The sequence below is a fragment of the Phoenix dactylifera genome, chromosome 11 (genome assembly GCF_051530095.1).
Source record: "Phoenix dactylifera cultivar Ajwa chromosome 11, Ajwa_hap1_PhDact_Kaust_v1.1, whole genome shotgun sequence".
Taxonomy (NCBI): Eukaryota; Viridiplantae; Streptophyta; class Magnoliopsida; order Arecales; family Arecaceae; genus Phoenix; species Phoenix dactylifera.
In genome coordinates, this window is record NC_143200.1 from 7,832,183 (window position 1) to 7,852,756 (window position 20,574).

A 20,574-nucleotide genomic window follows, 5' to 3' on the forward strand; every position below is an offset into this window, starting at 1 on the left:
GAAACAAATTGGACAGTAGTAGGAAACAACTTATAGGTCATAGTTTATGCTCATGATACCTGTGAGCAACCTTCACTACATTCTCTTTTCGAATCTAGAAGAAGCACAATTGGAATATGTAGCGCCATATTGGAATGATAATTGTAGGCAACCTAAGTATGAATCTCAGAAAGTCTCAATAACTTTATGAAATTAGGTGTCCTTATTCTTCACTAAATTCTTTATTAGGTTAATAAAAAAACTATGATCAAGTAATGATCAAAAAAATCTAAACAAAGCTTCAGCATCAGACCTAAAAACTGTTAAAAGACCACTTTATTGGTAGTCAGACTATATTTTTTTATAAATTCACATGATAGGTTTGCAATAGAAAACTTTGAAATTTGTTGAACCTTTTCAACAAAGTACACCATCTCGATATCGGGCTCCGCATCGGTGTCACCCTATTACTATATTGGTACGTCTGGTACAAGGGTCGGTTCAGCATACCGAGTGTCGATACGTCCTCTGTATCGTATACCGGTAGTGAACAAGTACCATACAATATGTCCGTACAATCCAATTCGATACGGTATGGCGTATCTTACTTTTTTTAGTCAACATATCAGAAGCAGAACACCCTCCATAAACAAAGGGAATTAGTCTAACATTATTGAAACTAGACTATAATAGGCCAATAATATCAGTAGCACCAAAAATAAAATTTCATAATACACACTAGCATATATTGGTCATTTTAGCATTTTTTCAATTGTTTTATAAGTATACTAATCCTTACATCAAATTCATGTTTGAGTCGAGATTCTACTTGGCAATCTTGGCCTTTTCAGTGGAAAACACCCCACTCCTTGGGAGGAGTGGACTGGATTCAGATCTGCAGAAGGGGAAATTGCACTCAAAGTAACAAAACTCTGCATGCCCCAAAACATTTTCCAATTCCATAAATGCTAAGCATTAAAAAAATGTTTCCAGCTAAGTAACTAATAGTTTGAGCTTAAAGTAGTGACAGTAAAGACCTCGGAACTTGGCAATTTTCAGCATTAAAATTTGCAAGTAGTTTTATTGGCAGTTAATTATTCTTCCTAGAAACAGAAAGATTTGCATAGACCAACAACATATCTAATGTAATAGTAGCTTCAGTGTCTAAGTTTGTTCCTCTACTTCTGAAATATCATCAAATATAATCGCTGTATGGCAGCACAAGAAAAGGAGTATTTCATGGAGCATTTTATGGAGAAAAAACAATAGCCTCGAGTTAGATTATACATGGTATAGGCAAACAACATTGTGGACAAAATCAATCTCGTGAAAAGAAAAACACAAATATTGTGAAATTCTTAGATTCAAGTCTCGGAGAATCATGAAAAGCATGAGGTTCATTAAATATGAAGATAGGTATAATTGACATAAGCTGCCAATTGAACAACAAAGTGGCCAAAGTGTAAATTGTAAATTCTTGATGAACCCTACTATAAGTTTTTAGCTGATTAGTCACTCATGAATTAAACAACATGTATCCCCTCAAATCTCACCACTATAATAAATTTCAGCTGCTGAGCTATGCTATCTCACAAAACATATGACGAACACAACAAGAACAAAAACAACAAATTAAGTGCAGTCCCACAAGGGGTCAGCTACCAGAGTCCAACTGTAAGGAAGAATTTAAAAAGGGAGTAAGCACAATTTCAGGTCATTTGCCAATTTCACAAGAAAATTATCATCCATAAAAGGTAATATTTAGCAAAAATATCACCAAAAATTCCACACGATCATCTCAGCGCATACTGAAACTAACCAGCTACAACTAAAAGAGCTCTCCAAATTATACCGAGCAAACATTAAACAAATTGATAAATCAGCAGAAATCAACTAGAAGCATACCCACAAACCAAATTCAACACTACATTCAGTCAAAAGTCATCAAATGCCCAAAACAGCTGAAAAGTCAAGAAGATTGAAGAGCATGAACATAATTGAACGATCATCAAACACATGGAGAATGTAATAGAAAGCAATGCCAAAACACACCCGACAGACGGAATCCAACCATTCCAGCATTAGACATACTCAAGCAACACGAAGTTTTCATAAAAATATAAACTTTACTACCATAAAGGACAACGGATAGGAAGAAAACAGAGAGAAAAGGAAGATGGAGATAGCGTCCCGCGTTATGCCTGCTGCTGGGACTGGAGGGGAAGGTCAAGGAGCTCGGCAGGGACGGGATCGACGGGCTTGGGGGCATTGCGGGCGGTGACAGGGACAGCAATGAAGGCCTTGGTCTTGCTGATGGGACGGGACTTCTCGAGCTCGACTAAGTCGCCAACCTTGAACTGGTTCAAGGGGTCGTGGGCCTGGTACTTCTTCTTCTTGCGGATGCGGCGTTTGTACTTGGGGTGGGGGGCGAGACGGACCACCTCCACCGCTACCGTCTTGTCGCTGGTGGCGCACACCACGCGGCCCTGCATCTTCTTCATGGCCTTGACAGAGAGGAGCGAAGGTGGAGGCAGCGGCGCCGCCGGAGAAAGAGAGAAAGGTGACGCCTTGGGGAGTGAGGTGATGGCCGGAGAGGAGCCATGGAGGAATAGGGAGGGATGGTGTTTGAGGGAGGAGGAGGGTTGGAGGAGAGGGGAGGTTAGGAACATGGCGGGGGGTTTAGAAGAAGCGAGGAGACTGGCGAAGGGAGGGAGCCGCTGCTGCCGCTTTTTTATCACATCTCTTGCTGCGGATAGGGGTGGGAAATTTGGGGGTTTGGATTAGCCTTTTAACGCCCAAGTTTGGGTAGGGTTGGACCAAGATGCGCGCAGCTTGGGTCGAGAGGTGGACCGGGCCAGACCGGACCAGACCCTTCTATTGCCACCTTATCATCCAATTATAAACAAGCCAAGTTTGGCGGCCATCCATCTTCATGTCGGATGACATGATAGTGATCAAAAAGTGTACAACCTTTTGCTATGTGCACCAATATAGAATCCAAACTCTCTATATATTGAAATTTGTGTGAATACTTTTTTAAAATTGATATTTGCATGTATGTCCTCATCAAACACTTGTTTTGTATGTATACACTCCTTTTTCTTGCATATCTACCCATGTCATCTAATGTCATTAATAAGTTAGTGGTTTAAAATTGCAATGACAAAAATACCCTTAGCGGGTAAACATGCAAAAACTCTTTTTGTTACCGAAAGAACTTACATAACTCTTTTTGTTATCTAATTATCGAATCAATCTTTTTCTTAAGCAATATTTTTTGAAAAATATTGAGAATAAATCCGAGTGTTGAAATAAGTTAAAATAGAAAAATTTAAAACTAAATTTTTTTGAATATAAACACTCTTAAATATGTGAAATTGCATGAATACACTCGCAAAGTATTATTTGCATATATACCCTTATAAATGTTTCTTTTTGTATATCTACCCATAAAGATATTTTAATCATTTTTAATTTTAAACAGTTAATTTCTTGACGACATTAGATGGTGTAGGTACATATGCAAGGAAAAAAAAAGGACATACATGTAAATTAAGTATTTATAAGAGTATATATATGCAAATATCAATTTTGAGAGGGTATTTATGCAAATTTCAATATTTAGAAGGATGTATATATAAAAAAACCCTAAGACAAATAAATATATCAGCACATCATGCAATCAAGGACTTGATCCACAAACTGCTCAGGCTTTAAGCTGGCCTGGTTCTGACAGCATAGTCCAAATCTACTATAAAATATTCTACATCCTCAATGCCAATAGAGATACAGACGAGATCTTCAGTCAAGGCCCTGGTTTCATGAACTGGAGAAGGTATGCTTGCATGGGACATAAAGCACGGTAAGCTTATAAGCGACTTCATACTTGTTGTATCCATATGGTAATCAGGAGCGGCCCAATGTATTTTGGGGCCTAAGGCTGTTTTGTCTTTGAGGCCTTCTCTGCAGTGGGCCGGCCTAAAGCAATCTTACCGGAGGGGCCTTTTTTCTTTTTATTTTTTCTTTGAGACCTTTCCTGCGGTGGGTCTTCTTTGGGCTGGGGCCTTAGACGACCGCCTCAGTCGCCTAAGAGTTAGGCCAGCCCTGATGATAATATAAGTTGATTTCTCACAAATTATAAAAATAGAGCAAGAATTCAGATTAACATGTTGTGAAGATCAGTAATGTCATAAAGATGTGTAAAAATTATGCTTTCTAAGCTCAAGTTCTTCAGAGAGTATCGTTTTGTATGTGTCAAATTTGTTGAATTTGCTGAAAGCAATTGTAGAAGTCTAATTTGGGTTTTTTCAGCCTCGTCGCCCTACGCATGCCAAACACAAAGCCCTTTTTAACCTAGTTCTAAGTAAAAACTACATAGCTCCCAGATATTACCCAGCATTTCGCCTACGTGATGCCAACAAGATAATAATAGGACTAAAAGGCCAAAATTTTCTAGGCTTCTAAAAGAAAAGGAGTTGGTTTTCTTATACTGCACATCACAAATTCAAGTCTTTATGCAATGTCACATACTCCACCATGGTGACTTGCAAATATGCTGCCCCAAAATCATATCCATCATACCGATCAGAATAAGCTGGACTGCGGAATCCAGGAGACAAATCCTCCAGATATGCTCATAATGAAATTATAAGCATATTCTGAATCAAGATGTTTGCTGGTAGGATTTTATAAGAAATTATGCTTTCCCGTACCTGCTGCGCACAGAAAAAGACTCTGCACTAAAAATGAATAATTATGTTGGTTTTGTTTATGCAAGGAGCCATGATCAATTATGGTTATGACAATCCCAAAACAGAACTATAAATTTGAGCAGAAATGGATCTAAGTGTTCATAGGACTTCAGATGTGTTTGAGTTTTTTGACATTTTCTGAATGATTGCATAGCAGTAAAAAGTTTGGTAACTACTAAACAGAACTGCAAAAAACTTACTAAACAGTTTAGAGGATCTACTGGAACCAAAAAGCAGAAATTTTCAACGAATCATTCCTGACTATGAAATTTTCACTAATTCACGGGATATAGAAAGTTTCCAAAATAAAAGTTAGAAGAGCTCAGAAAATGATCACCAAAACTAACAGAAATGCTGTAGTATTTTTGCGGTCTCAGCAATGTGCTTTGAGAGAGCTAATGATCCTGTCAAAAAAACTGAGAACAGAACCAGCACCTTTTGCCTGCAAGGACAAACAACAGTCGACCTTGCTTTTCTGATTTTTATCTTTTGAAGCCACTTCACTTTGAGTACCTGAGAATAATGTAAAGTGCCTCCAGGGTGATCAGGAAGTCCTGCATGGTTCACTTGCTTCACCTCGGGTGAGACGATAAGATTTCAGCAAGCTTCTGGGCATTGGCTTGTTACCAATATAATATTGTCAATGAACTGTGATTGCCAATAAAACTCAAAATCAGTAAAGCATGTCATATATGGTCTGCCAAGATTTTATTTCATGTCTCCAACCCTAGCAGAATGGAGACAACTACTTAATACCATAATTTAGCTTGATCGGCAAGAGTCTCAGTGCAATCTAGAGCTAGCGTGTTTCACTTCAGACCTATAAAATCGACCATCTTTTGATCAATTCTATACAGATTTTCATTTTGAAAGTGCGATGCCTAAACAGCATGCGAGTAAACTCAATGCTGGGGATATAGAAGTCTTAGAGGCTGTTTTGATGTACAATCTTGGTAGCAATGTCCGCCAAACTGGTATCGGTCGGCAGGCAAATTGGTACAATACTGTGCCGATACATGGTATGCTTGGGCATGCCAGTTCCAAACCAGCATGCCAATCTTTTTTAAAAAAGCTTCTTACATTTGATTTATTGGTGATCATTTTTTTTCAACTTTTTCAATGATTTTAAGTATAATTGTATGTTTCTTGATTTTTTTTATATTTCTATGATCCCAGTATAACCTAAACAATGCAACTTGTTATTTTAAAGTGATATATATCATAAAATAATTAGTGAGATATTGTATGCTATAAGAAGCAACATGACATATCCTAAAATTAATTAGTGATAAAAAATATAAAATAATATAATTAATTACATATATTTAAAGTACAACATACATACTAATATCTAAAATTTTGTCAAGTGACGATACCTCTTGTAGATATCCGGATCATTAGCATAGTCAAAAGGCACATCAACCTACCTCTCCAACTAAGCAGCATTGTAGTCTTATATGTTCATCCCATAAAGAGCACGCTCTGGGTTATAAGCACTCTCGGATCTCTCAATGAAGCTTTGGCTCTGAGAAGGATCCTCTAGCTAATAATATGGTTATGGAGGAGCCCATTCGAATATACCGACAGCAAAATCTGATCCGTAAGATGCTCCGAGCTCATAGGGTAGTAGCCACCAAAAGACGATGTCTCAAACATACTAATCTATATCCCTATGGGTTATAAATTGTCTGTGGCTACTAGTAATAGGATCCAGTATACAACTCGGAACCTGATACGCCTATAGTTCTACTCTACATACGAGGTCATCTATAGCTACATCGTGTCCTTATGATTGACCTCTAGAAATCCGTCTTCTATATACAATCGTAGACTTGCGGGCTCTACCAGATCATGCACCGTGGTCCTTATCCTATGTAGCATGCATAAACTAGGACTCACCGATGAATTGAAGACCACCGTGCGGCTGTGTCTCATAAATGGTGGTCTCATGTCCTTTACTCCCTCCTTGGCCATTAGGTCCATGACTACAAGAACTATCATCGTTGTTGCTCCTGATTTTTGAATCTGAGTGAACTCACTCCTCCACACTCTCCATCAGGGTTGCAGCTGCTTTTGTTTCTGTTTTTGCTACGCTGAGCAACTGCCTACTTATTCTCCGTGCCCCTCTCTACCTGGCTATGCTAAGAGTATGGATGTCGCTCTCCTGACTAAGTCGACCGGATAGCGTGGTGGCCTCATCTAACTAACTCTCAATCATATATCTAAAAAGATATCTTGGACAAGGAGCCATATAATGACCGGCTCCCCAATGACCCTTGTGGCTGTGGCTAATTAGATGAAAAGATAATGTGGAATATTGCGATCTGCCTATTGTCCTGCATCGATCCTAGCCTCACTAGCCACAAAACTGACAGTTTTGTGGAGGTACTGCTTGCTCATCAAAACTCCGGCTCCTATTGCTAGCCCATAAGCTATTCGATCATAGGATCATCATCATCGTCAATGAAAGCATTATGGATCGGATCTGCCTTCCTGATCTAATTCTTTGCCCTTTTCATCATATGATACAAGAAGCCTATTTGAGGGTACCTCTCGCTGTCCTGAAGCACTTAGTACAACGACTTGATAGCCTTCACTATGTTCATGGCCTACTACCAAAATCTGCCTCATCATCAAGTCCTCGATAGTGCTCTCCTTAGTGTTGGCCCTTGCAAATCTGCTTTCCTATCATGTGGGACTGACAAACATCTGACGTAGTGTTGATTTCCTCTCAAGAAGGCTATTAAGTGCAACATAGTTGGAAGCAAACCATGTCACACTTGGTCTCAAAATCTCTCTCACTGCTTACCTACTCATCAGTAATAGGACTCATGTATGGTTATAAATCTATCTGGTGATGGTTTGGGTTGTCTCCATTGTTAGCTGCACCCTACGAATCTTCGCAATGTCCATCAACATGAGGTCGATAGAATGCGCAACATATGAGGTCCAAAAAATATGGGGTCACCGCTCCATCAAGATCTCTCCGGTAACCTTACATTATGGCCCATTATAATATTGACTTGCACGATATTCTCCTCTCCGACTTGATCAATCTGAGAATGTACATGGCATCGTGCACCTGATCGGAAGCATCAGCTGACTTGTAGAAGAAAGTCTTTGCATCACAATATATGAAGATGTTGATGATGCTCAACTTGGTAGGACTGGTCCAAGCATCACACATCACCATTAGTCCATATGTGGGCTACTAGCTCTTGTATGAGGCAATCCACTTCTCTAGCTCCTCCTTCTTGTTGTCAAGAAGCTCATCGTAGATATCCTTTGATCTTGGAGAATAATGCATTTATTTTAAAGGGAATCTAAAGAAAATTCACATATACAAGATGGGAAAGCTCAAAGAAAGCCAATGATAAGCGTCAAAAACTGAAAATGACTGTGTACGATGGCTTATGTTGTGTGGAAATTTTGAGTAGCTAATGGACAAAATTGATAGCTCAATAACATGATAGCCATGTAGGGTATTAAATTGTATGGAACATGGTATGTCGTACCGCATCGTGCCAGTTCGATACTTGTACATGGTACGGAGGGCATATCGACACTCGGTACGACCGAATCGGCTCCCATACCAGGCACACCGACACAATGACAGGGTGGCACCCGTACGAGATCCAATATCAAGACAACGTACCTTGGTATGGGAATATATCTTTTAGGATTTAGAATCTTGAGGGTTAATAAAAGTTGCTTTGTAAGTGAATGTGCATGTCATGAGATGTATCTGCTTAGCTAAGCTATTTAGGACTTTGACAAACTTGAAGATGTGGAGTTGTGCTTTTTCTCCAACAATCAGGTGAGCATCTTATCTGGATTCTGGGACATGGGGACTTGACCTGGAAAACTCAGTCTGAAAAGAAAACAAGGAAAATGGACAATTGATGCTAAACGTTCTAAATCAACTAATTTTAAGACAATGCTATAAAGACTATCACTTTTTCAATGTCAACCATAAAAATCAAGTTTGGTTATCCAAATTTGGGTTTATATGTCACCATTCTACCTATCCATATTTTGGCATAAGCATTCTTTTTAAATACATTTTTGTTCTGTGTGCAAATCCATGTCCCAGAGTCCATGTCTGACAGTTTGCAAGTCACTCCAACTTTAATTTTTTTGTGCCTAATACTGTATCAGTACAACATGGTTTTATGGCAAATCTTACAGAGTGCAGACCCTTCTCCATGCACAACATGCCCGTAGTATGCTTATTGGCAATATATCGTAATTAGTATTTGACTAGTTATTGCAACTTTTCTGAATTAAAAAGAAAAAAGTCTTATAAAGTCAAAAATCTACATCTCCTGCAGATGTTGGACGCCGCATTCCCCTACCTGTTAGAAGGTCAGCATGTTGTTGAAGCAACTGAAGATTTTTCACATGATAAGATCTGGAGATCAAAGCTAAATTCTGCAATCAGTTACAGGCATTGCTGAAGAGTATGCTGGCAGCATTGCTGTCCGGAAGCAAACCTGGAACTGTTGGTCAGGCAGTACCTTGCGGTAGAGCTATGGTTCCTGGGAAGCTTAAGGAGATGTTCGGGATGTCATTGAAATCAAACAGTTTAGGTCAATTGCATGCCCTGCACAAGTTATGGTTCTCTTAGATAATGTTGTGGGATCAGGTGGCCAATGATATTAAAGGTAAGGTTTCTTGCCTGTTCCAGAAATTGGTAGAGCTACTCTTGATTTCCTAGTGTTTCTGCTGCTTACATTGGCTTTATGCTTAGGCAGCTTATAAGTCAATAACCATTTAATTGTAGGAAAAAAATTCAATAATGTTTCTAATTGCATTTAAATTTGCAACTTTTACTGCAGATCTGCTGCAGAAGCCACATGAAGATGGGAATCATATAAGCAAAGTTTTATGTTTTAGTATTGAACAGCTGATAACACTGCTGTAATTAGTCACACATGGTATCCTCACAATATTCTTAGTAGTTCGTTCAAATGCAGCTAAACTCTGCCCAAGCTGGGAAGCAAAAGCAAGCACCTAGCCATCCTTGTCACTGTAAACATTTCTGAAAATTTTTGAGATCTTTTTGCCTAGATGAGTAGTGGGGTTCTCAATGTCATTGTGAATAATTAATAACTTGTGAATATTTTACTTTATGGAGTTCGATGCCCTTCAGTTGGAAGGGCAAAAGTAGTAAGATTCAACAAATTGAGATTCATCAAGCTTTTCTAAGATGATTTAATAGGGCTTGTCGAGAATAAGTCGTTACCACTGATTGATTGAACAGATCCACCAAGGCACCAAAATGAGAAGCCCAAAGAGCAGAAACATTTTAGTACCCTTTTTTTTTTAGATCAGGAAAAAGGTAATGATAAAAGGTGGGTGGGGGAGGCTGACATATTCGCTACAATATTTTAAGTCTGTTCTTTCATCTGCGCCTACCCTGGTATATGCTTATCAGATTTATACCACCCATTTCTTTTACCATCATTTTATTTGCGCATGATTAACAGTTACCAGTTATTTAATTCCAAAAATACCAAAAGAAAGGCCGAAAAATTGTTGACTGTATATTAACTTGTACATCAAATTACACAAACAAAATTACAATCAAGATCATTCTCCGCGCTTGTTTATACCAGGGTTAGACCAACTAATACAACCCAGGCTCTACCAACCAGATGACAGACTTAACAAAGGGAATATGGCCCTAGTAATACATGGCCAGGACTAACTGATGACAAGAGACTGACAGAAACAAAGGCACATGAAACTACATGGGACAGTGATGCAAGCAAAGATGGCTAAAAAAAAAAGAACAATCCAATTAACTTCTTCAATCACTAAGCCCTTTTATAACCTACAAAACTTTCTAAACCACTTTGAGCCAATGAAGGCTGAGGCAGGTATTAACGAGACCGGTAAGCAAGGGCCTCAAAGGGAAACCTCTCTGACACAGCAGCAACGAGTTCAGCATATAGCAACCTGCCATCCTAGCTTTCTAGGTGAAGTAGTCTTGTCGCACCACAGTGATGAACTCGGCAGATAACAAATCATCATCCTTGTGCTTTCCTAGTTCTCCATTGCCTTGGATGTGCCAGAATATTTTAGGTGGAAGTGGTGTATACAAATCTGCATGTACGCAAAGACCAGTCACAGGAGCTTCAAGAGACCTTTTAAAGACTGTAAAATTATACATGTTTCTGCAAAAGAGCTGACATATAAACCATTTAGAATGAGCAAATGTTAAGTATAGCCCTCATGACCTACTGGCAAGCTTGATATCTTTTTGGGACATAATTGCACATAAGCACGACCACATTGCACATACTTAGATGTGTTTGTAGTCAGGCTATGAGAAAAATCCAACCAAATTATAGACCAATTTGGCTATGTCAAGCTTGAAGACTGATTTTCCAAATAAAGATTCAAACCATTAAATGCAAATTATGACCTCTAAACCCCTTGCAAACCGAAAATATTTTACTTTGGAAATCCCTTGCCTATCCATCAAGCCATCTTAAATGGACAGTTTAAATAACAGATAACATGAGACAATATTTTGATTTGATCTATATTGATTAGAAACATCCAAAATAACTTAATTTGTTTACATGTGCTTTAAGATGCCTAGATGAAGATCGATGGTTTGCTTTCTCAATTTACATAGCCTATTATGCATTTTAAAACACTAGCTATATTTGTACCGTCCATTTTGGGATGACCTAATGCAGAGTCTGCAAAAAAAAAAAAAGGTTATTGGTTTGTAGGCACTGGAAACGTAGTAGATAACATTCACTCATTTGGATCATTTTAGAAACCGTGTCTTCGAATTTGATCTGATCAAATTTGGCCTCGAATCCAATCAACACTACCGCTTTTACTATCATAAAGCTCAAAATGTTCAAATATCAAACAAAATCAGAAAGAAAATGTAATGGGAATCCCACATAGATGGAAAAAGCCTATTTTTCAATTGATCAAAGAAGAAATGATAACAGGAATCCAATTTCAACATAGCATCTGCCTAATTTATATATCTCATATTTATGGTAAGAAAACAAAAATTAGGATTTGATTATGCAAAAAATCTTAAGAAAGAAACCAAATTTGGCTTAGCATGCTAAAACGACATATAAATTAATCCAAGCTAGCCTGCAAAAATCAAAAACATTGTTCTGTTCACCCACGTTAATTGTTAAATATTAAACTACACTTTAATGAAGTTGTATGCACAACAGAGAATGGAAAATGAAATTCTTACATATGAGTTGGAGAATAGGCATATTCCATATAAACATGTTTTATAGTTTGGCTTGTATAAGGCATACTCATTGTATAGGAAAATATGCATCAAGTAAAAAAGGCTTTTTAAATTGATAGCATAGACCTAACCAAAAAATAAAGCTGATTTACTTTACAAGTTACGATATCTAGAGAGTGGTTTTAAAGGCTATAGGTGTGCTTTCAATATAGCATTGCATTCCCTAAACGTGCAAAACAGCTGCTACTCAAACAAGAATTCCATGGTTCAGAAATTGGAAAGGAGCTAAAATCCCAGTACAGCTGCTGACATAAGGTTTCAAGCCACACCATCTTCCAGCTTAATAAAGTCTGCCAATTAAGAGAACAGTACCTGTAGAGGAAGGTGGATCTGGCTCTCTTGTAGAATGCAGTACTGTTGTTCCAGAAAGTACTGTAATTATCCCGCAAATCTCTGATGCGATATTACTTGCACTCTGTCCAGACCAATCCTACATAGTTGCAAAGCAAAGGAAATGTTTGTTAATCAAAAAAATAGGCCATAGTGCATAAGAATTACACTTTTTATACCTTGAACATAATGGCACTTGCAAATATTGTGAGAGTTGTGAACATGGCATAGTAGATGGGTGAAACAACTGCAGTGTTGAAAGTATCCAACGCCTGAAAGAATGACAACAAGTATTAACATTTTAAAATCTGTGTTTTTGAATTTTTTGATCTCAGAAGGGAAATGAAAACTAAAAATGACAAACATTATCTAAATTAACTCTCTTCAACATCATAATTTTGTTCATTAAACAATGAGACAATCATATCAGATAACAAAAAAGGAAAAAAAAACAATATTGCCTGATAAACAATGACACAAATTTTCTCCTTCATTCAGAAGTCTGAAACCACCATGAATAGGTGGTTGACTAGATTTATTATTTTCAAGGCTATCTATTTTTCCAAAGCCAATTCAGATGTCACCTAGGGCATTTGGTTGTAAAACCCCTAAACATCCCATTATATGCCAAAGGCCTATACATACTTGTGTCATGCTCATCCTCTTTGGTTACCATCCACAGTGTCTAACTGGAGGGGAGAGCTCGTGAATATTTCATGACATAGTTTATGCACATAAGGAGGTGTTTACACATTCTCTAGGATCAGCTTCATGAATACTAGTTCCCTATTTGTTCTATTATAGGCAACACCATTTATCATGCAAATACAGATGCTCATAAATTTTATGCACATGTACATAGGTCAATGTCTGCATTCCTAACCCTTCCACATAAATACAAGTCACTCTCCAAGACCAGGCTTCCTTAGCCTACATTGCAAATACCATCTAGCTTTCATATCTCCAACAAACTTTCCTCCATCAGAACCTTAATTAAAAGGAGAGGTTCAAATAGTGCTCAGAAAATGGAGACAAGGAGGAAAGACCTTTTCTAAATGAATGATTCTATGAAGAAATGATTGAAATAAAGGGTAAGAATACAGGATGCAGGATAGGATACAAAGGCGACCGAAAGTAACCATACAAGAACCTGTAAGTATATTTAAACAACAAATGAAGCTTTCCAACATTGAGAAAGCTTTGAAAAAGGTAGCCATGAATAATGCACTTGGACTACATAAAATGTTCTGAAGATATAAAAGCAACAACCTGATGGGCCATTCCTCTGACACCAAATATGTAGTAGGAGAGCTAGATTGCTAAACAACAAATAAAGCTTTCCAAGTTTAGAAAGCTTTGAAAAAATAATTATGATACTTGCACTAAATCAGATGTTACAAAGCTATGAAAGCAACTACCTAGATGGGCCATTCCTCTGAGACTAAATATGTAGTAAAGCTAAACAAGAACATTCCAACAAAACGCTGCCACATCGAGATAGTTAACTAATAAATAAGCAATAACTTCCACCTAATAAATATTCGACAATACAATAGCATGAAATACAGTGTAGTTTGATCCAAAGGCCAAACAAAATACCAAACTGAAAAACCGAAAATGTTGGTCTAAATACTGAAGATATGTGCATAAGAAATGAGCCCAGACCCCTGTAACCTATTTCCCTTCATTTTAGACTCTTGCCAAATATAGAATGTCTGTCAAGGGTTGCTCCCTGATCACATGAGGTTGGACAGCGGATAAGGTAGGCTTCCCTTCCTGCCAACATGTAATTTAAATTTCGACAATTAACGGCTCTATGACTAGAAGTTGTGTTGATATTTAATGATTTGGCACCAATTCACAGAGAAGGAGAATCAATTTACGAACCAAGTATGCAATTCTCAAACTTTGAAAAAATTACTCTGATCAACGAAGTCAACCCATATTGATGGATTAAGCTTGCAAGGTAAGGTTGACATATGGATCCCCTTATATATAACCCTAGTTATCTAGTGGTAGATTATACCTGGCCATGTTCTTGACTTAGGTTCATATACTAGCATGCATATTCACCACATCTTCTCAACTTAATAAAATCTCTGTCAAATCAGTTTGGCAACTTTAACGCACTATTTCACTTTCAGATGGCTTGTTCAGATAACACGTACTGATTTTGATCGTAAACAACCCAAGTCATGCAATACCCATTGCTTGTGCATCCCACACATGGACCAGGACAAAAACTAATCCAATGTAGATAAAAAATAATTCAACCAGCCTATGCTGCCTGATTGGATTATTAGATATTGAACTGTATCATTGCTTGCTAAAAGGAAAAAATTGAATTATTAGAATAAATGGTATGTAATTTTACTCTATCTTCACAAAGGAAACATTGTGTTGAAGGTAAATACATGTCAATGGCAGTTTTAGCCATTGAAGGGAATAAATGTGTAGCATGCCTTCCTCACCTCTTATTATAATGGAACCACATTATGGGAAGATGCAAAATGATTTCACCATGGAAAAATCACCTTCTGAATTTCATTCCACATCTTGAAATCCTTATTACTCATCATGGTATACACTCTAGCAAAAAAGCATGTGATCATATCGCTCAACCTCAAAAGGTCATGCCTACATAACAGCCGTTAATTATAAAAGGGACAGCAACTTTAAACTAGATATCAAAAGGCAGGCAAGGACTGGAGAAGAAATTGGCAACAAGCATCAAATCACAACAAGCCCATACAATGATTCAATAGCACTACCCAACAAACTCTAGACTTTTTAAAACTCTCAGAGACATGACTTACTAGATAATTAACTAAAATGTGGCATAAGTATGCACATGTTTGAGAGGAGGAAGATGGTTTGTCCCCTATATCTCTTTCCCATTTGAGATTTGATATTCATGCATGTTAGTAGATGGAAGAAGATATTGTCCCCAAGATCTCTTTCCTAATTAAGAGTTTGATAGGAGGAAGACACTTCATCTCCAAGATCTCTTTCCTTTTTGAGGTCAAGTATGTGATGTGCCTGAGAAGAAGAGGGAGACACTTCATCTCCCAATCTGCTTTCCTGCTTGATGGTCTGTAGCCACACATGGCTACACAACAAAAGGCAAAGCCTTTCATGTTATAATATTACAGATGATTATGTTAACCAGTCTATTTAGATTCCGTAGCTCCACTAAGAAAGTATAGCTTCTTCCACTTCATTGTCAAATTGTCAAAGCCACTGGTCAAGAAGAGCCATATTAAATATGCCCATGTTTCTAATGCCAACATCTTCTTTCTCTTTTACACACACGTGGTGCCTTTTAAATAAGACTTGCATTATTACATATGCTATGCATACCATTGTGTTTACAAAACATGCATATGGATTTTAGTGAGCACTAAGTGAAAAGACATACAAAAAACTGCCCTTGGAAAACCTTAACCTTTGTTATCTCTAACCTTGTTATCTTTTAGCCACTAGAAACAGCAATTGATATCCATAGATATTCCACATCTTTGACTCATCCTAACAAATCACATCCAGATCACAGGGGAAGAAAAGTCATCTTGAGCATGAAACTTCATGCATGCAAAATAACCTATGCACAATCTACTGAAACATATTAACAATCTAATTTCAAACCAAGCACCGACAACACAATCTGATATTGAATATTCCATGTTAAACAACTCTAAAAGTTTGAAGTACATATTGACATACACGCCAGTTATTTGTCCTCAAAGAAAGATCACTAAAACTGAGATCTGCTTCATAGATAAACACCAACAAGCAACCTAATGCCCAAGTATTGAATTTGCAATCATGAAGACTAGGATTGATGTAAGTCACAATAAATTTAATAACACTTGAGGTAAAAAGTCTAAAATTATATTAGTTTCATGTTTACTACCCAATGCCTATCTACAAGACCCCTGAAACACATTAAGCCTGATATACAATGCTGACCTATTCTCACACAACTTAAGCTTTTGGGATCAAGTTGCTAGTTAACATGGTATCAGAGTTAAGGTTGCTAAATGTCAAGAGTTCATCATATCCCCTCCAAGTCCATATTTATTTGATTGACCTGATCATTATCTCAATCTGGGACTGCAAATATACATTATTGACCCATTCCTTAAACTTTTACATTCACATGGTTAATTAACAAAACCAAAATATTCTTTAAATCATACTTACATTATATCTTCTTTGGCCTCCCCTCATATTTTCAGACACTTCAACCTGTACCCAAATGCATAAACACACTTTGACATATAATTAAGACACAACTGCCTTCCATTTAAGGTTATCTTTTGCCTAACCTGCACATGCCCAAAGCATTCAAATGTTTAGCCTCAGATTGACTCCATCAATGCCACTTATAGCCTTCCTCTGATGTAATCCTTCCTAATTCTACTATATCAAGTTCTAATATCTACTATTCTTAACCCTCTTAAGTTCCCCGCATTCTACAGCCTGCTTTTTTATAATGAAGTTGGTATCATGTTTGTTATATAAAGTTCACTTTGCTCTAGTCCCTAGAAATGAAAGTGATCTGTGTGGTAGTTATCTCCTCCATCCCCAACACCCAGTCTCCAAGAAGCTTTGAACCACAAACATTCACATGGTAAATCATGATCCATGCTATAGCAAGAGGTTATAAGAAATGATGGTCTTCAGTAACTTGATCATGCTAAGAAGGTCAACAATTATGGATACATTATGATCAATCAACTTGATGAATAATTCCAAGTAACAATGATACTGCAGATATTGTTATCAATGTAAAAACGCTTATGACCAAGTCCAACTTAATTTTGTGGGCACATAGAAATATTCTTAAGGTTGTATTAAGAGGGTTGAAGACATATGATGCATGACAATGAGAAGGTTGACAGGAAATTGCAACAACAATCTTTTAGATGTGGTGGTGAAAAACTTCAAGGCATTCTTTCTTAACTTTCACATACAACATTTGCTAAAACTATTGACATTCACAATCTATCCTCCTTACAAATGATGTAACACCAATCATGACTTGCAGATTTCATTGAAAGGCTCAGATTGTCTACGTAACTTGCCAAAGCTAAATATGCAATAAACAGATAGAATTTATTTAGAACAAAGCCCAAAGCAGGACTAATAACAAAGAGGTAGACTTGAATACGTATTTAAGTTAGCTTAAATTGTAAATGAGAATGGTAGTGAAGTCTTATAACAAACTAAATGTGCATTTCCAGTGTTTATCAGAATTATCTTATTATTTCTTATCATTTTTTTCTAAAGTTACTATGGGAACCTACAACCAGAAGCATTACATGGATAAGAATATCCAGTAAGAAAGATGATGCAAGTAAGACAACCATATTCAAGATTATGATGTTGAAGAGATGATGAATTAGAAATAATTGAATCATAATTCAGTACATTGTAGGAAATTTATGAGCTGAGGTGAAATGATTAGAATGAAATGATCATTTACAGGAAAAAAAAAATAATAACAATAAGAGGTCAGATGAAGAGTGGTTAAGGATTGAAAGGAAGGTCCCATAAAGATGATGAGCAGAAGAAAGATCAACTGAAAATTGGTTGGGAGAGAGTTTGTATGCTCGTTTAAACTAAGAAATTAGCTTTGTATTGTGTATCAAGAAGGAGCTTAATTAGTTATGTGTTCCCTTTGAATTCCAACTTAAACAAACAGCATGAATAATACACTTGCAAGGTTTGCACAGTGTTCACACACATCGCAAGGCACAATAGGGAGTTGTGGTGCTACCAACTAATATTTTATATGAATAATCCGTAGTCAGTCCACACTGAACAGCATTGTTAATGAACCAAATGTTGATTCATCACGAAAACATTAGAAGCAACTTGCTGTTTGCAAAGTACCTTAATGAAGAAAGACTATGACATCCCAGTCATTTGCTGATAAGCTGACAAAAGAATAAGCACCCATTTGAACTACTGCGACTTGATTCAGACACTCACCTTGTTCAGATAAATTAACTGAATAATGATGCAGGTGATTGCAACCATAGCAAACACCCACGTCTGAAAATAACCAGCCTGGTTGATGCCTTCAACAGTAAGCTTAATGGCAATTCCTATGGCTTTAATACTCATCACCTAACCAAAAACAAGCATGCATGAAGTTTAGACACTTCAGTGATCACACAAGCAGAGCATGAAGAAAATTCAAACATTACCAAAAGCTGGCAATAATTACCGTCAAAGATCCAATTGCGGAACATATGCCCAAGTACACCATTATGTTTGTCTGCCCATACCGCGGAGAGCAATGCAACATCAGAACAAGTGATACCGCCGCTGCTGATGCTGCATACAAAAGAAAGGCTGGACGAAGCACAAAAATAATCCCAACCATGCATCGTCAAAGACAAGGGGCAGCAACAAGACAAGGAACACCCTAACGACAATGACCGAAAAATTTATACCTGGCTGGGTTGCCAAATTCCAAATCTGCTCCACCGAGCTTGGGGTCTTCTCCTCAGGGGCGTGCAGCACGATTACTGTGGATCCCACGATACAAAGCACACAACCTAACACACCCATCCTCTGAAGCTTCTCTTTTAGAAAGAAATGAGCCAAAACAGCGCTGCCAAACCAGTTCCCCCAATCAAAGTTCATCTCACGAGAATAAATAAAAATCCAAAATTGAACTACAAGTCAAATAGGGCCTTTAGTATTCCTCTGATTTTTTTTCATTCCCTACCTGACTATGATGCTCAAAGCTCCCAACGGCGTCACCAGAACCGCGGGGGCAAACATATAAGCTACAAAATTGGAGATTTCTCCGACAATCACTGCAAAGTTTCAAACTCTCAGAGTTTCCTAACAAGAATTCGCTAAAAGAGTGATCTAATTAAACGGAAAACAAGAAAACAGGAGGAATCATCGAGAATAGAACTTACTGGTGATCATTCCAATCCACCAGAGCGGCTCCAGGAGATACCCGTACCCACCTACGCCTTGAGAAGCAAACATAAAGGAAGCTCTTTTTCTCAGCACGGAGATTGAGGATTAGGGTTAGGGTTTGAGGGGAGGTGGTACATACCGGCGCGGGCGCCGGATGCACCAGAGCGCTTGAGGCCCTTCTTCTTGAAGATGAAGCTGGCGCCGATGAAGGCGCTGGAGGCGACGGCGAGGAGGAGGCCCTTGAGGTTGTCGGCGAAGAGGGCGGAGGAGGACAGGCCGCCGTTGGTCGAAGAGCTGTCCATCGGTCGGGCGGCGGACGGCAGCTCATCTAGAAGCCCAGCCAGGTGGGTCTCATCGAGCGCGCTCCCCACAGATTATTTATCAATAATCAGAACACACGAAAAGAAAGAACCAAGATATTGACCGGAGATGAGATTACCAAGAGAGCCGGATCGCACAGAGAGTGGTCGAGAATAGCACCTGATGGTGTTATTTTTGCGAGAACGTAATAATACATCCCTAGGAGAGAAAGAGAAAGATATCTTTCCATATTATTTTAATAAATGGTCTAAGACAGTGGATATTATCATTGAAATTAATTTTAAAAATTAAATCTTTTTATTTTTTTATTAAAAAAATAATTAGCTTACTTGGTTGTTAAGGATGTAAAATAACAGTAATCAAGAGTGATGTAACATCCTTAGGCGCGTTGACATCATGCATAATGACATGCACTTAAAACTTTATCTCAAGTTAATTTGATTAGTAAGTAAAATATTTATAAAATCTATTATCTTAAAATGAAAAATCCAGCCAAAAACAGCGACGGATGAACGGGGCGTTGTTTTTAAAAGCAATTTTATCGGCGTTCGTGAACCTTGTTGCGAAGACATATTTATTTTTTTATATTTATAAATATTTAGTTTTTTTTTTTGTAAAAGTTCATTGCTGGTTATATTTGGCAGCTTGGCTGGCTGTCCAAAAGGTGGACCCCGACAGCGCGTCCCACGGTGTCGGGATTTAGGCAATTGGCCCCACCGGCGTGTGAAATCTACCAGCGTCGCTTGGGAACGAGAGCGTCGCGGTCTTACCGGTAACGCAGCGAGTCCCTCTACTCCGCGTTGAAAATACTAGACTGAAGGTGCCCCGTTGGGAAGCAGTAATTTGAGGAGAAATATAAAACAACGGCAACTTACAACAAAAATTATTGGCCTTTCTAAATGAAGATGGAATAAATACTTTGCATCAATTTTGCTGAAAGATTAATAT

General features: G+C 37.9%; 2 protein-coding genes across 3 annotated transcripts; both read right to left on the reverse strand.

Moving 5' to 3' along the window:
* Positions 1-1,976: 1,976 nt before the first annotated feature.
* On the reverse strand, positions 1,977-2,736 carry RPS17 (ribosomal protein S17). The gene has a single exon (XM_008800973.6). The coding sequence runs from the start codon at positions 2,646-2,648 to the stop codon at positions 2,175-2,177; it is 474 nt and encodes a 157-aa protein (XP_008799195.3). The 5' UTR covers positions 2,649-2,736; the 3' UTR covers positions 1,977-2,174.
* Positions 2,737-10,255: 7,519 nt separating this feature from the next.
* On the reverse strand, positions 10,256-19,863 carry LOC103713924 (putative magnesium transporter NIPA6). Of its 2 annotated transcripts, XM_089926031.1 has the most exons (10): positions 19,745-19,835; positions 19,445-19,668; positions 19,302-19,358; positions 19,103-19,193; positions 18,825-18,985; positions 18,596-18,723; positions 18,358-18,495; positions 12,540-12,632; positions 12,343-12,460; positions 10,256-10,838 (listed from the first exon to the last, which is right to left on the reverse strand). In XM_089926031.1, exons 2-10 carry the CDS (start codon positions 19,605-19,607, stop codon positions 10,708-10,710), a joined length of 1,080 nt encoding a protein of 359 aa, XP_089782157.1. In that variant the 5' UTR covers positions 19,608-19,668; positions 19,745-19,835; the 3' UTR covers positions 10,256-10,707. The 2 variants fall into 2 exon arrangements, with proteins under 2 accessions (XP_089782157.1, XP_038972985.2); XM_039117057.3 differs by having other exon boundaries at positions 19,445-19,863.
* Positions 19,864-20,574: the final 711 nt, after the last annotated feature.

Excerpts from the sequence above, each read along its gene's own strand:
- RPS17 (XM_008800973.6), bottom strand. The coding sequence starts at position 2,648 with ATGTTCCTAACCTCCCCTCTCCTCCAACCCTCCTCCTCCCTCAAACAC.
- LOC103713924 (XM_039117057.3), bottom strand. The coding sequence starts at position 19,607 with ATGGACAGCTCTTCGACCAACGGCGGCCTGTCCTCCTCCGCCCTCTTC. Across the intron at positions 18,724-18,824 it reads GAATTTGGCAACCCAGCCAG|CCTTTCTTTTGTATGCAGCA; the intron begins GTATAAATTTTT and ends TGCTTCGTCCAG. Across the intron at positions 18,496-18,595 it reads CCGCAATTGGATCTTTGACG|GTGATGAGTATTAAAGCCAT; the intron begins GTAATTATTGCC and ends GTTTTTGGTTAG.